The sequence below is a fragment of the Dasypus novemcinctus genome, chromosome 3, assembly GCF_030445035.2.
Source record: "Dasypus novemcinctus isolate mDasNov1 chromosome 3, mDasNov1.1.hap2, whole genome shotgun sequence".
In the NCBI taxonomy this organism is placed as follows: Eukaryota; Metazoa; Chordata; class Mammalia; order Cingulata; family Dasypodidae; genus Dasypus; species Dasypus novemcinctus.
Window position 1 is genome coordinate 116,200,830 of NC_080675.1, and position 14,300 is coordinate 116,215,129.

At 39.6% G+C, this 14,300-nt stretch overlaps 1 protein-coding gene across 6 annotated transcripts in view; it reads right to left on the reverse strand.

Moving 5' to 3' along the window:
- Positions 1-14,300, reverse strand: part of SPG11 (SPG11 vesicle trafficking associated, spatacsin) — an 88,238-nt gene that overhangs the window by 24,169 nt on the left and 49,769 nt on the right. For all 6 annotated transcript variants that reach the window (XM_004466758.5, XM_071214176.1, XM_058294094.2 and 3 more), the window contains 6 exons: positions 7,998-8,157; positions 6,926-7,198; positions 5,634-5,834; positions 4,758-4,865; positions 2,071-2,233; positions 71-285 (listed from right to left, as the gene is read on the reverse strand). In XM_004466758.5, the coding sequence (XP_004466815.1) occupies positions 71-285; positions 2,071-2,233; positions 4,758-4,865; positions 5,634-5,834; positions 6,926-7,198; positions 7,998-8,157 (1,120 nt within the window). The remainder of the gene's footprint in view (positions 1-70; positions 286-2,070; positions 2,234-4,757; positions 4,866-5,633; positions 5,835-6,925; positions 7,199-7,997; positions 8,158-14,300) is intronic.

Here is a 14,300-nt window from a genome sequence, read left to right on the forward strand (position 1 = left end):
CTCATCTGACTCTCCATTTAACACTGGTTTAAAAAGCTAAGCTTTTAAATAACTTAAAGAATAATGGTACCTCTTCAATAACCAAGTTGTCCACAGGTAACTCAGCTAATTCTGCTACCCTCCTGGCCAAAGCAAACTGTCCATCTGCTTGCAGTCTTTCCAAAATAGATCTACATTCATGTTGAAAATTCTCAGAGCTGTAGCTGGTAATAATTACATGATTAATAGCTATGGAGGTATCCTTCAAAATTTGGCTTAGGACATACAGCTTCTTCACATCTGGACCTGGGCCAAAGAGAAGAAGATATAGACATGTAATCAATAAAATGTTTTAAGAGTAACTAATATCATTGGAGGAGATTAGTATGTTTAACAGGACAATGTGGTTAAAGGAAAATAAAAACCCATTTTTCTGCCCTGGGTGACTAGCAAAGAAAGCCATAAGTCAGCTCCTAGATACCAAAGATGCCAAATATGGCCCTGCAAAATCCTCAGTAGTAAAGTCTGGTTGAACTAGCCTGTTCTATAGGAATAACTGTTAGATATCAGCACATGATTTGGCTTTATATACAGGGCAGAGGTTGGTGGTCTACTATGCAGAAGCAACGAGTAGTCAACTTGGGAAGATCTGGGCCATGCACTCAGGTTAGACCTATCTCTTTCTGGATTTTCTCCTATTTGGACCAAATTGGTTTGTACATTCATTCATTCAACGCAAGCATTGTGTGGACCTGTTGGATAGTTGAGATGCAGCTGGCCAATAGCCAAGGAGCATGACTTGATTCACTAACCAGCTGAGCACTTCCTGCTGTCCCTAAGAAATTCTTATCCTCAGTAACATTAAGAATTCTCTGCCAACAAATTATGTAGCTGGGTTTGTGACCACTCCCAAATAGCCTGTGTAGAGTTGTAAAGGAGGAGCATGAAAAACACTCCACAGGAGCCTATTTCCTAGTATCACCTGCTGGGCTGTGGTCTGATTTTGGTAATTCCTGGGGAAAGGGAGACACCCTGAACAATAACCACCAGTAAGGCAGGCTGGGTTTCTGTGCTGGAATCATGTAAAACACAGGATTTTTTTCCTTAAAACATTTCTATCCTCTTAGTACATATGGTGACACACACACACACACACACAACACAAATATTCCATAAAAATAGAAATCATTTAACTGAACTATATGAATAAAAACAATATAGCAATGGTTCACAATGTAGTCAATTCTGGTAATTATTCAGGGATAGACTAATTCTGGCAAAAAAAAAAAAAAAAAAAACACACACACCAGAAAACATTTCAGAAAAAATATAAATTACTAAAGATCAGTGGAAACATCTATATTTAGCATTCCACAGTTACTGACAAGTACCATATGGGATTGAGTACTTTTTGGAAATACCCCTCTTCCCTTTCAGTCTTCAGACCCGCAGCCTACAATGCTGGCACTGGCCTCAGCATTCTGCCAGGGTTCTGTCCAAAATTGAGCTCTCCAGTTGATTATCTGAGAGTTTAAACATGATAAAATAATCGACTGAAAATGTCAGAACTAAGAGTAAAAGGATAATATATCACTCAACAAAAACTTGAAATTATCAAACAAATGGAAGAGGGGTAACAGTATTGGTTTGATTTAGTCAGTAACAAGCTTATAGACTCCCAGTGTCCAGAAGAATCTACAGAGAACAAGCAAAATTTGGCTCTGAAGCTTTCAAAATAAATTATACTTTCTTATAACCCTGAGCAATGATGACATGTTGAAGTGACTTGTCAGAGAGGAGAAGGATAGTGACAGGGTAAGGTAGAGGCTAGCAAGAAAAAAAATGCGGCTATTTGACAACCACTTAGAATGAGAAAATATTAGTTTTATTATTTAAGTTACATACTGCTGTCCTACGTTTGAATACTTTAACTATAATTTGAAGTTACCTGTAACCTCTTCTTCACATCCACTTATAGACTGTAAATATGTATCACATGCATTTTAATATCTTGATTGCCCGTCCAAAATATTTTCATGATTAAAAGAAAATAACTTCCTAGCAGCAACTTAACTATACTAATTGTCTTACCATCAGTGAAGAGATGTTCTGTTGCAACAAACAGCTGCAAAAGTTTCCCCAACTCATACTGGGTTCTACACTGCTGCAGCATAAGCTTCAAAAGAAAACACACCTGATCCTTCAGCCACGCAGCAGGGATGACAGGGTGAACCCCGGTGGCTGCTCGTTCAAGCTGTGAGAAAAGAGAGGCAAACCTGAGAACGTCTGAGAAAACCAAGATGCCATCAAAAGTTTTCTGCCTCACAAAGGGGGATGCTTATTCAGATCTGTATTTCTCCCCCTTCCAAATGGCTGGAATCAGTAGTGGAGTCCAGAGCAACGGCAAAAATAAGCCCTCCTCAGCAGCTTCGTACTCTGTCCCTTGGTGAGAAATCCTGATATAGAGCTGCATGTATAGAAGTCATAAATAGAAAGAGTCCAAAGACTGAATGTTAAAGATGAAGCGAATTGATATAAAGTTCCCATCAGTGACTGCCAAACTAACAGTGCTGTAAGTTACTATGAAATTAGTCAGATGTGTTTCAGTCAGCATCTTCTTTAGAGAGGGATCTAGGTCTGCCCTGGAGTGCAGATGATTTTAAATTCACATATGAAGACCTCTTAGAAGGTGAAGGCCTAACACCAACACTAGAACCACTGAGTTGGTTCTACTGGTTTAACTGTCGTTTATATTCTCATTAGAGAAGGATTTCAATTAAGAAGCCAGATTTATGTTTTTATATTTCAATTTAATGCTGAAAATATTAATAGGAAGAGCATCCATGACTATAAATAACAGGTTGCATTTCTACAAGTAGGTGAGACAAAGACACCCCAGGACAAGGCAGATTTTAATGTCTGAGAGGAATGGTGCTTTCTTACATGATGCTTCTTTTGTCACTTTATCTCTGATTTTTATTTGGCCCCTTGCTTCGTATTATTTTTGGAAGACGAACAGCTCTTAGTCACTGGAGCTCTGTTCATTCTAGACTTAACCTGACCTAGTCACAAAAAATACTGGGTCTTTCAGTGAAATAGAAACTAATCTCTATGGTTTCAACATTTATATATATTGTGTGTTGCTAAGCAGGCACCAAATACTTACCATCAGCACCTCTGTGCCTAGCACTGACCAAGTCTTGGCTCCTTATTCCTAGATACTTCTCATCACACTAGCAAAGTCCCTCTCAAGATAAATCTAATATACAATAGGTCATTTTCGGCTGTGATATAGATTTTAAAGTGCAACACTCCCTCCAGATGCAATGCTCAAGACTGCCAAGGAATTAAAGAGTGGCTTACAGAATCCTCCATCATGTCACTGCTTACAGAATTCTCCGTCATGTCACTGCTGTCTTCCTGCGCCTACCCACAATTTCCTCTTTACTCTCCTTCCTATATCCTATGTGGCCCTCCCTGTCCCTTTATCATCCTCTCTTGAGTTTCAACCAAGATCATTTTGCTTTTGGAGCCTCTCTCTCACTGAAGTACTAAAGGGATTACTATGAGAAAGATAGTTATACTGGAAATCAGCTCATTATTAGCTACAATTTTTGCTTAGATGTTGTTATTGAATGTTTTCTAAAACCATCCTGACCAGGCTTCGATTTTTAAGTCAAATGTTATATAGTACTTCTAATTTTTATTCTCTAGCCTCTTGCATATGTTCATGAAAATTAGCCTGGATTAGAGAATCAGTTTAGTCTCTATTTCCTTATGTGTTTCTCTACCTCTGTTGCTCCAAGAAGAGGGACAACAGCAGACAGATGGAACTTGTCAAAGGGAAAAGAAATATGTAAGTAAAGGGCTGTGGGCGAGGATGGGAGCAGCTGTTCTGCCTCCCTGCAAGAGTGGGAGAGCAAGGCAGTCAGGCAAGAGGAGGATACGTGGGAGGGCCCCAGCCATACAGAGAGGAGTAGGCAGAGGAAAGGAACAGGCGTTACTGTGACTTAGGAACCTCAGGCATATCTGAAGAAACAATTCAGTATTTTCACATAAGATAACCTAAATTTTCATTACAGTTAAGAACAATGTAATTGTGATCAAACACTGGGGTTCTGCTGTGATATATTTGTTGGGTAGAATGGGTGTATAATTTTGTCTCATTTATCATGGAACCCTCTAGGAGAAGGAAAAAGCACTGAAAACCCTAAGCAGGACTAAGGGCCATTCCCTCTCCCTTAACTGTTTTTCGGAGGGCTAATAAGCTTCACATGATAAACAGGCCCTTTAAACAAGTGATTAGGTAAAGCCTGAAATTGATGATAAGGCTTAGCATCATTTGGACAGAAATCATGAGAAGTGTTGATGAGAAAAGCCATTCTTTTCTGTCAATGAATAAAGTAGTGTTAAACACCCTTCACACTCAAAACTGCTAGAGCTACCCTGGATTGGCAGAACAGGGCCCATGTGCTACCACTTGCTCTAGCTCCACAGATACCATTAACCCCTCTGGCTCTGAGTTTGGTTGCAGCATCAGGATGCTGATAACAGCACACTTTTATGAAACCTCTCTGTCATCCCTGGCAACTGATAAGCTGCTGTGAAAGAGGCCACTCCATCTCCTGCACTGGCCCTCCCTGGCTCTGAAATAGTACAAGTGATTCTGTTTGAATCATGCCACTTAACCACTGTGCTGCCACATCCTGATTACTAGCAGGTAACAGGCCACTCCAACCAATTTCAGAACAGAGGGAAAGAATATAATGCCAACTTACAGTTTCCAGACTCTTCTGGAACTCTAGAAGTTTGGCTTTGGCTTCCTTATAATTCTTGAAGAACATACACAATTCATACATCTCCATCATCATTAGTAACAGGGAATCCTTTGAGGAAATTACAAAATCCTGAACTTAATATTTTCTCAATGAATAGTGACAATATAACAGAAGGCTAAAATAAAAAACAAATGCTTAACAGCACTATAGCAGAATTAAATCATGTATAATAAAATGGAAAGATGTTTAATTTATATTTTCTCGTCCTTTTGTAACAGATACTCGGGCTAGGTAGGTCCACCTACTCAACCTCCATTCTATCCATATGCTTTATTTGATCTGTAGCACAGGAGCAGGAAATGTTCCACTAGGTGGTGCTATGACATCTCTAAAATACACTCCTGGCTAGTTTGCTCCACAGACCCACTCTGACTACTGTTGTCTGGCATCAGTCCACACACTTCTGTAGGAGTTGTTTGGTCAGAGGAAGCTAGATAGTGCAATGGTTAAGAACAGAACAGGAGTTTTGAAATTAGAAAGTATGGATTTGAATTATTAGTACACATCTTACTAAAGTACTTCAAGACCTTGGGCATGTTAAATTCTGTAAGCCTTGATTTCTTTGTCTATAAAATGAGGATAAAACCAATTCATAACATCCTCATGTATTATTATCTCTGTATAGGACTATCGTGAGAATTGACTAAAGGAATGTAAATAAAGCATCTGCTACATAACGGTAGCTCTATTTCCATTATCATCATTTATGTTGACTATAAAAAAGAAAATCCAGGGTGGAAATAAGAAGAAGCCAACTGGGGATATTCAAAATTAACCGTTTTAAACTTTGGAAAGCAGTGAAGTGACTACCAGTACCTTAAAGAAAAGCTGGACACCTCTGATGAGGGTTTTGCTCTTCTGTCTCGTTAACAGCGTTCTCCAGATGACTGAGAGGTCCTCAAGGTGCCAGGTGTGGTCCTCCATCAAGCCCTGAATGTGTCCCGTTGCTTCAGCTGCAACACTGTCCTCCACAGAAGCAATGATCCAAACACAGAAACAAGGGATAGTCTTGGCATCCTGCCAGGGGATAAGAATTTTCAAAAGAAAGTTACAACTAGGCTTGGATTACCCAACAGAGAAAGTTTCCAGCAATACTACAATCACAGGGGGATATTTCCTGTTTAGAACAAGTCACCTCACTATATTGGTAAAAATAACCTGAAAAGTCTTCAAAGATGGGAAAAAAATGCTACCTACCAAGGGACTGTTATAAACTGTCTCAGAGAATGTGGCAGATCTGAAGGCCAAGAAGACTGAGGGAGTGTATACTGAAATCAGGGAAGGACTAAGATAAGAGAGCAGGACTGCCTGCCACCAAGGTACTAACCAGAACATCCATCTTCCCTGCTAAAGAAGGTGCTAAAGAAGTGCACCCTTCTCTATGACTGCCGATCAAGAGCCAAGGTATTGACTACTTGAGTTCACTGAATGCCAAGGCACAAGGGAGTGCGCTAAATGGGCCAGACACTAAACAGGAAAGGCACAAAGTTGTTGAGGTGACCTTGAAAATACGTGCTGGTGATACATATAGCATCTCCTACTTGAAAAGGCTTGACCTCATCCCTGTCCCCGCCTCAGCTTCTCTCCCCATAACTCCCTGGAAGCACACACAGCTTTGGCTGCTATAACCTTGAACACTGGCACCCGAGAGCACCTTGCTTTAAGGAAAGAACAAATACCAAGATGTAGTCCCAAAACTTGCACACAAGACCCTGGCTGTTAGCTGCTTTTGTTATCCAACCATATACAATCTGTGGAGTGGTTGCCATAGGTACAAACATACTTAAGTGAACTTCTTGCCAGGCTTGGTGTCTATCACGAGGTAGCTCCACTCTCTGTAAGTAAATTCCCCTATTAAATGATTTTGGATTGGCATTTAATACCTCTTCCTTCAGAATCCCCATCAGTCCTGTAATAGGGCAGTTTGGGACAATCCCAACTGGGTCTTCCCCTATTTCTTCTTTCAGGGTGAGTCCTGCTGCTGGTTCCAGTGGGACACAGATGGAACCACACTTGTCATCATCACTCCACTTTCACTCTGATTATCAGCCTTCCCCATCCCACACCACTTTTTCTATTGCTCTCTGGGTCTTTCCCAATATCCTCACCTGGAGACATGAGGCCAGGACACTAAGAATAGGAGCCTGTTGTTTCACTGCTTCAGCCAGGAGCCAGCACCAGGAATTTGGCTCCTCTGAACAATGGAGCAGAATTTCAAAGAAATCAGTTCTCTGCTCTTTGTTTCTCTGGAGCTGCTGGGAGGACTTGTTACAGGCCTGATCACTGTCCATTCTGGAGCTGGTCACTGAAGGCAAATGCTCGAAAGCCAGCCTTAAGTGGTCTTGAAGGACTGGGCCAAAATACTGGAGAAGGGATTTCACCTAGAAAACATACTAGCTGATTAAAAGAGATGCCAACTTTCAGTTCCAGTTAGAGCTGAAAATGTTTAACAAACACATAGGTAAAAAATTTTTTTCTTATCCAGAACTGTTGCAGACTGTATAGTTTAGCAGTGTTGTTTGTTTTTGAGTGAACTTCCATTTTATCCTAGAGCCACAAAAACTCTTCAGCCCTTTAGTACTAATTTTTTTTTTTAAGATTTATTTATTTATTCATTTCTCTCCCCTCCCCCCCCCCCCACCCTGGTTGTCTGTTCTCTGTGTCCATTTGCTGCGTCCTCTTTGTCCGCTTCTGTTGTTGTCAGTGGCACGGGAATCTGTGTTTCTTTTTGTCGCGCGTCATTTTGTTGCATCAGCTCTCCGTGTGTGTGGCACCATTCCCGGGCAGGCTGCACTTTCTTTTGCACTGGGCGGCTCTCCCCACAGGGCGCATTCACTGCGGGTAGGGCTCTCCTACACAAGGGACACCCCTGTGTGGCACAGCACTCCCCACGCGCATCAGCACTGCGCATGGGTCAGCTCCACATGGTCAAGGAGGCCCGGGGTTTGAACCGCGGACCTCCCATGTGGTAGACGGAGGCCCTAACCACTGGGCCAAGTCCACTGCCCCTTTAGTACTAATGAGTAGTCCCCCTTATAGAGAGCCAATACCCTGATATTTTAGTAAAAATAATAGCATCCAATCAAATAAAAACCTGTGTCTACTCAACAGAAAACACTATTTTCAGAGAAATGTTCCGATTTCCTCTTCTTGAAAAACTGCCAACAATCAGCAGCTTACCTCCTCCGAATGGTAGTTATGGAGTTGGCTGTGAATAATGAACTGCAGCCAATCATTTGCTTTGGCACATTCTCTGAGATAAGACGTGCTCAGTTTCACGTTGTGGAGCCTGCAAAACTGTACCACTAATGCCCACTGATTGCCTGACTCACTTGACAGCCTGTAATTAGAATTGGTGGAAGGGGTAGTAGACAGAAAATTTTATTAAAATATAGTTTTAGATTGAAACTGGAAAATTAGTAAAAATTAAATAAATTTAACCACACTATAGCATCTAAAAAGCCTTTCAATAACTGCCACATATTAACTAGACTACTTTTTTTTAAAAATTGGACTCTTCTTCCAAATGTCATCTTATAAATATGACAGAACCCATTGACGTCAGGGGAAAACTCTCTGGGAAGAAGTTGCTAAATTGAATGTTATCTGTAATTACAGATGATTTATGACTTGTGGAAGCCCTTGCTGGAAGTTATGGGCTTTGGTTCCACCTGAGGATAGAAAAAAACATTCCTTTTGATCCACCATCTTTTTCAAATGACATTTCTATGCCGTTATCCACAAGCATTCTTTTCTTTTTAAATTTTTACAAATGCTTCCCCTTCCCCCATCCCACCATAATCTCTGTTTGCTATCTCTGTGAATATGCTATTTCTAGTCATCTCTTATAACTGATATCATATAATTTTTGTCCTTATGTGACTTGCTTATTTCACTGAGCATGTTTTCAAGATTCTTCCATGTTGTAGCATGTCTCATTACTTTATTCTTTCTTATGGCCAAATAATATTCCATTGTATGTATGTACCACATTTTTTTTATCCATTCATTTGTTGATGGACTTTTGGGTTGTTTCCACCTTTTGACTATTGTGAAACAACAGCTATATAGCCACTGGTGTACAAGTATCTGTTTCAGACTCAATTTTCACTTTCTTTGGGTACATACCAAAGTGGATTGACCCTTGAATATATAAAGTACTTCTACAACTCCACAACAAAAAGACAATTCACCCAATTTCTCCACAGAACACATACAAATGGTCAATAAGCAAATGAAAAGATGCTCAACATCTTTAGCCATTAGGGAAATGCAAATTAAAACCACAATGAGATATCACTTTATACTCATCAGAATGGCTATTATTTTAAAAATGGAAAAATGAGCGTTGATGAGGATGTTGAGAAATGGGAACCCTCAAGCACTGTTGGTGGGAATGTAAAATGGTGCAGTTGCCATGGAAAAGTTTTTTTTATATAGAATTACCAAAATTAAATATAGAATTACCATATGATTTGGCCATCCCACTTCTAGGTATACACCCAGAAAAACTGGAAGCAAGGACCCAAACGGATATATATATAACAGTATTCATCATAGCATTATTCACAATTGTAAAAGGTGGAAACAACCCAAGTGTTCATCAGTAGATGAATGGATAAACAAAATACATACAATGGAATATTACTCAACTATAAAAGGAATGAAGTGCTGATACATGTGACAAACAGGATGAACCTGAAGACATCATGTTGAATAAAATAAGCCAGACACAAAAGGACAGATATTGTATGATTCCACTTGTATGAAATAATTAGAATATGTGAATTCATAGAGATAGAAAGTAGAGTACAGGTTATCAGAGGTGATGGATGGGGAATAGGGAGTTAATGCTTAATGGGTAAAGAGTTTCTATTTTCCATCTGGGGTGATGGAAGAGTTTTGGTAATGGATGATGCTGAGGGTAGCACAACACTGTGAATGCGAATAAACCCAATGAGTTGTATGCTTGAGAGTGGTTGAGAAGTGGAAATTTTATGTTGTATATGTTTCCACAATTAAAGAAAGAGAAAGAGACTAAAGGGACAATGACAATTAAATACAATACATGATCCTGGACTGATCTAATAATGGAAGAGAAATGCCCAAAAGGACATTATTTGTGCAACTGAAAAAAAAAAGTGGAATATAGATGGTATGCTTTATATCAAAGTTAAATTTCTTGAATTTGGATTGCAGGAAGATGGTAGAGTAGGAAGCTCCAAGATTCAGTCCTTCCATAAGAACAACTATTAAACAGGCAGGAAGTATCTGAAACTATTTTGAAACTCTGGAGGCCAGGAGAACACTGCACAACATCCAGGGAAGAGAGGAAAGAAGGGGCTGGTAAATTATGGTAAAGACCAATAAACTGCTCTCTCTGCACAGTATTAATTATAGTCTATCCCCCACTCTTGCAGTAGCCCACCATGGGGTACAGCCCCTGACTAGCTCACTGGTGACAAAAAGGGACATAAAAATCCTCTTCCTCAGGAGAGGGATAGGCAGTGACTGTTGCTAATCATGGCTTTTGATTAGCGACTTTGGATCACTGGGGACTGGCTCTGAGGATGCCCACTGTTTTAACTCTCCCAGAGACAAAAGCGGCCACAACAGAGACTTAAAAACACTATGCCTCAGGGCTGTGGAGGACAGTTAGTTGAAAGACTGCATTTGCTGGGCAGGTCAACACAGCTCAGCTTTGGGGAGCAGGGGAAGACGTTCCTGGTGCGTTTCCTGATCCCCTCAAATCAGAGCCCTAGTGCCCCTTTCGTTGACCCCTGGCCCTATTTTGGCTGGCAAAGACTGCCGTGGGAATCTCCTTTCTGGTATGGCTCCCCTTACCAGAATTTTTGCTCCAGGGTAAAGCAGGTCTCGACAACAAAAGGACTGTAAGAAACTACAGAGGCAGACAGTCTGAGGCAAAGGCTTTCTTGCTTTAAACATCTGGAAGATGAAGGTCTGTCTTCTGGGAAATAGAAGGGGCATTCAAACTCCTGTAAAAAGCCCAATGGCAAATCAACTAAAGAGCACAAGTACAGGACAAGACCCAGGTCCAGAAAAGACAGAGAGGATCCTGCACACTGCATTCACCTTGGGAAGAACTTTGTCATAGGAGAGCTGGTGTTCAAGAAAATCACTTCCTTATAACCAGCTGGTTACAAAATCAAGAAACAGACATCTCAGGGAATAAATTGCAGAGTTAACATGTTAAAACATTAAATGTACAGTGTGTAACAAAGGAGTACAAGACAAATATGAAATAATGGCCTATCCAAAGAAAGAGGATAAAAATCCAAAAAATACCAATGAAGACCAGAATGTAAACATACCAAACAAGGCCTTTTAAAAAATGGTTTTAAAAATGCTCAAGATTAAAGAAATCACAGAGAAAGAATTAAAGGTTATCAGGAAAACAATGAATGAGCAATATGAGAATCTTAGTAAAGAGAGAAATTTTAAAAAGCAACAAAGCAGAACTATTGGAGGAGACCACAATAACTTAAATGAAAAATTACTAGGAGAGTATCAACAGCAGATTATAGCTGGCAGAAGAAAGAATCATCAAACTCGAGGACAAGACAATGAAATGAGTCAGGCTGAGAAGCAGAAAGAAAAAAAAAAAGAATTATAAAAACTGAGAAGAACCTAGGGCACCTCTGGGACAACAGCAAGAGTACCAGTATACGCACAGACGAGTCCCAGGAGGAGGAGAGAAAAGGGCAGAAAGAGTAGTCAAAGAAATAATGACAGAGAATTTCCTAAATCCCCAAAAGACTAGGCACATCTAAGAAGCTCAGAAAACACCAAACAGGATAAACATGAAGAAACATACACCCCAGCATATACTGATTACAATATCGAATGCAAAGGACAAGTAGAGAGTTCAGAAAGCTACAAGAGAAAAGCAACGTGTTATGTACAAGGGAGTTCCTATTAGACTGAGTGCCAATTTCTAATCAGAAACCATGGAAGCAAGAAGGCAGTGGATTGAAAAACTTAAAAGTGCTAAAAGAAAACAACTGTCAGCCAAGAAATTTATATTCAGCAAGACTTTCTTTCAAAAATGTGGGGGAGAGTAACATATTCAAAGATAAACAAAAGCTGAGAGAGCTCATCACCACTAGACCAGCCCTACAAGCAATGATATAAGGAATTCTTCAGATTGAAAGGAAAGGACACTAGACAGGGGTTCAAAGTGGCATAAAGAACTAAAGAACCTCAGATAAAGGAAACCACTTGGGTAATTATAAATGCCACCATTATAATTTTGGATATATTTTGGTAATGGATGGTGGTGATGGTAGCACAACATTGTGAACACAATTAATAGCACTGAAATATATATCTATATGTGATTAAAAAAGGAAATGTTAGCTTGTATATAAGGTAAGAGATTATTTTTTAAAAATCCATAGAACTACACTACACAGTGAATCCTAAGTTAAACCATGGACTTCAATTAAGAGAATAATTGTAAAAATGTGCTATCATCAACTATAACAAATGTTTCACACAATGCAAGATGTTGGTAGTAGGATGATATATGGGATCCTGTATTTTATGCATGATTGTTCTTTAAATTCACAACCTTGGGAAGTGGATGTGGCTCAACTGATAGAGCCTCCATCTACCATATGAGAAAACCCAGGTTTGATCACTGGGGCCTCCCGTTGAAAAAGAAGAAGAGAAAGTGCACCTGGGTGGTAAGCCAGAGCCTGCATGGAGAGTCAAGTGCCTGCATGGTGAGCCAAGTTCCCACATGGCAGGCAAGTCAAGGGCCCACATGGGTACCGCATAGCAAGCCAAGTGCCCATATGAGTGCCCAAGTGGCGAGCCAAGTGCCTGTGCGAGTGCCCGCACAAACACGGCAAGCCAGTGCCCATGCAGTGAGCTGAGTACTCGCATGGCTATTCAGTGCCCTGTGATGAGCCAGGGCTCACATGGTGAGCCAGTGCCTGCACAGCAAAGCTAAGTGCCCACACAAGTGAGTCACACAAGATGATGACACAACAAAAGAAAGACAAAGGGGAGAGCCAAGGTGAAGCGCAGCAGAGACCAGGAACTCAGGTGGTGCAATTGACAGGAACCTCTCTCCACATCATAGGTTCCCAGGATCAAATCCTGGTGAATCCTAGAGGAGAAAGACGAGAAGAGAAGACAAAAAGAGAAACAGATACAGAAGATCCCACAGCCAATGGACACAGACAGCAAAAACAGCAGGGCCAGGAAGAGGGAGGGGGAGGAAAAAATAAATAAATACACAACCTCTCTAAGAAAGATTAAAAAAAGAAAAGAAATAAATAAATAACATATCCAATTACCATATGATCTGGCAATCCCACTACTAGGTATAAACCCAGAATTACAAGCAGGGCCTCAAAACAGTTATTTGCACACCAGTATCTGCAGGGACAGAGTAGGAGGTAAGGAATGGGAAGTTAAGTCTTAAAATAGACCAGATTCCTGTTTGGAACAATGGAAATGTTTTGGTAATGGATGGCGGTGATGGTAGCACAATATTGTGAATGTAATAAACAGCACTGAAATATATATCTGGATGTTTTTTGAAATGTTAGGTTGTATATATGGTAACAGAATAAAAAAATTTTTTTCTTTAATTCATGGAACTACATTACACAGTGAATGCTAAGTTAAACTATGGACTATAGTTAATAGTACAATTATAAAAATGTGCTTTCATCAATTGTAATGAATGTTCCACACCAATGCAAGTGTTAATAATGGGGAGGTATATGGAAATCCTGTATTTTATGCAGGGTTGTTTCTCTAATAAGGAAAGAAAATTAAAAATTTATTGAATTTGGAAACTACTGAACAAGGTTACATGAGTATCTTTGTTCTTAGGAAATATACATGGAAGTATTAAGTATTCAAGGTGCATGATGTATGCACCTATTATAAAATGTTCAGAAAACTGATGGATGGATGGAAGGAAAGCAGGAAGGCAGAAAGATATAACAAATATGGAACAATGTTAAAAGTTAGTAAATCCAGGTATCTGGATAGAGGTATATCAGAGGTCTCTATACTGATTTTCTATTATTTTTGCAACTATCCTGTAAGTTTGAAATTATTTCAAAATAAAAATTTTAAAAATAATTATCATTCATCATCTAATACATCATTCATCAGCTATAACAAATGTACCACACTAATGCAAAATGTTAGTAATAGGAAAAATGAGCAGGCATATGGGAACTTTTTACTTTGTAATTTTTTCTGCAAACCTATAACTGCGCTAACAAAGTATATTATAAGCATAAATCAAAAACAAAAACAAAGCTGGAGTCTTTCATCCTTAATATACAACAGATTTCTTAGTATAGTGACATAATTCAACCCTGCCTGAACATATCAAACAAGTATCTATTTATAAAACTGCTTTAAAAATACTGTGGGTCAAAGATCAAAATCAAATGCCAGAACTACCTAAGGGAAAGAGAGCTGGTGAAGAACCCT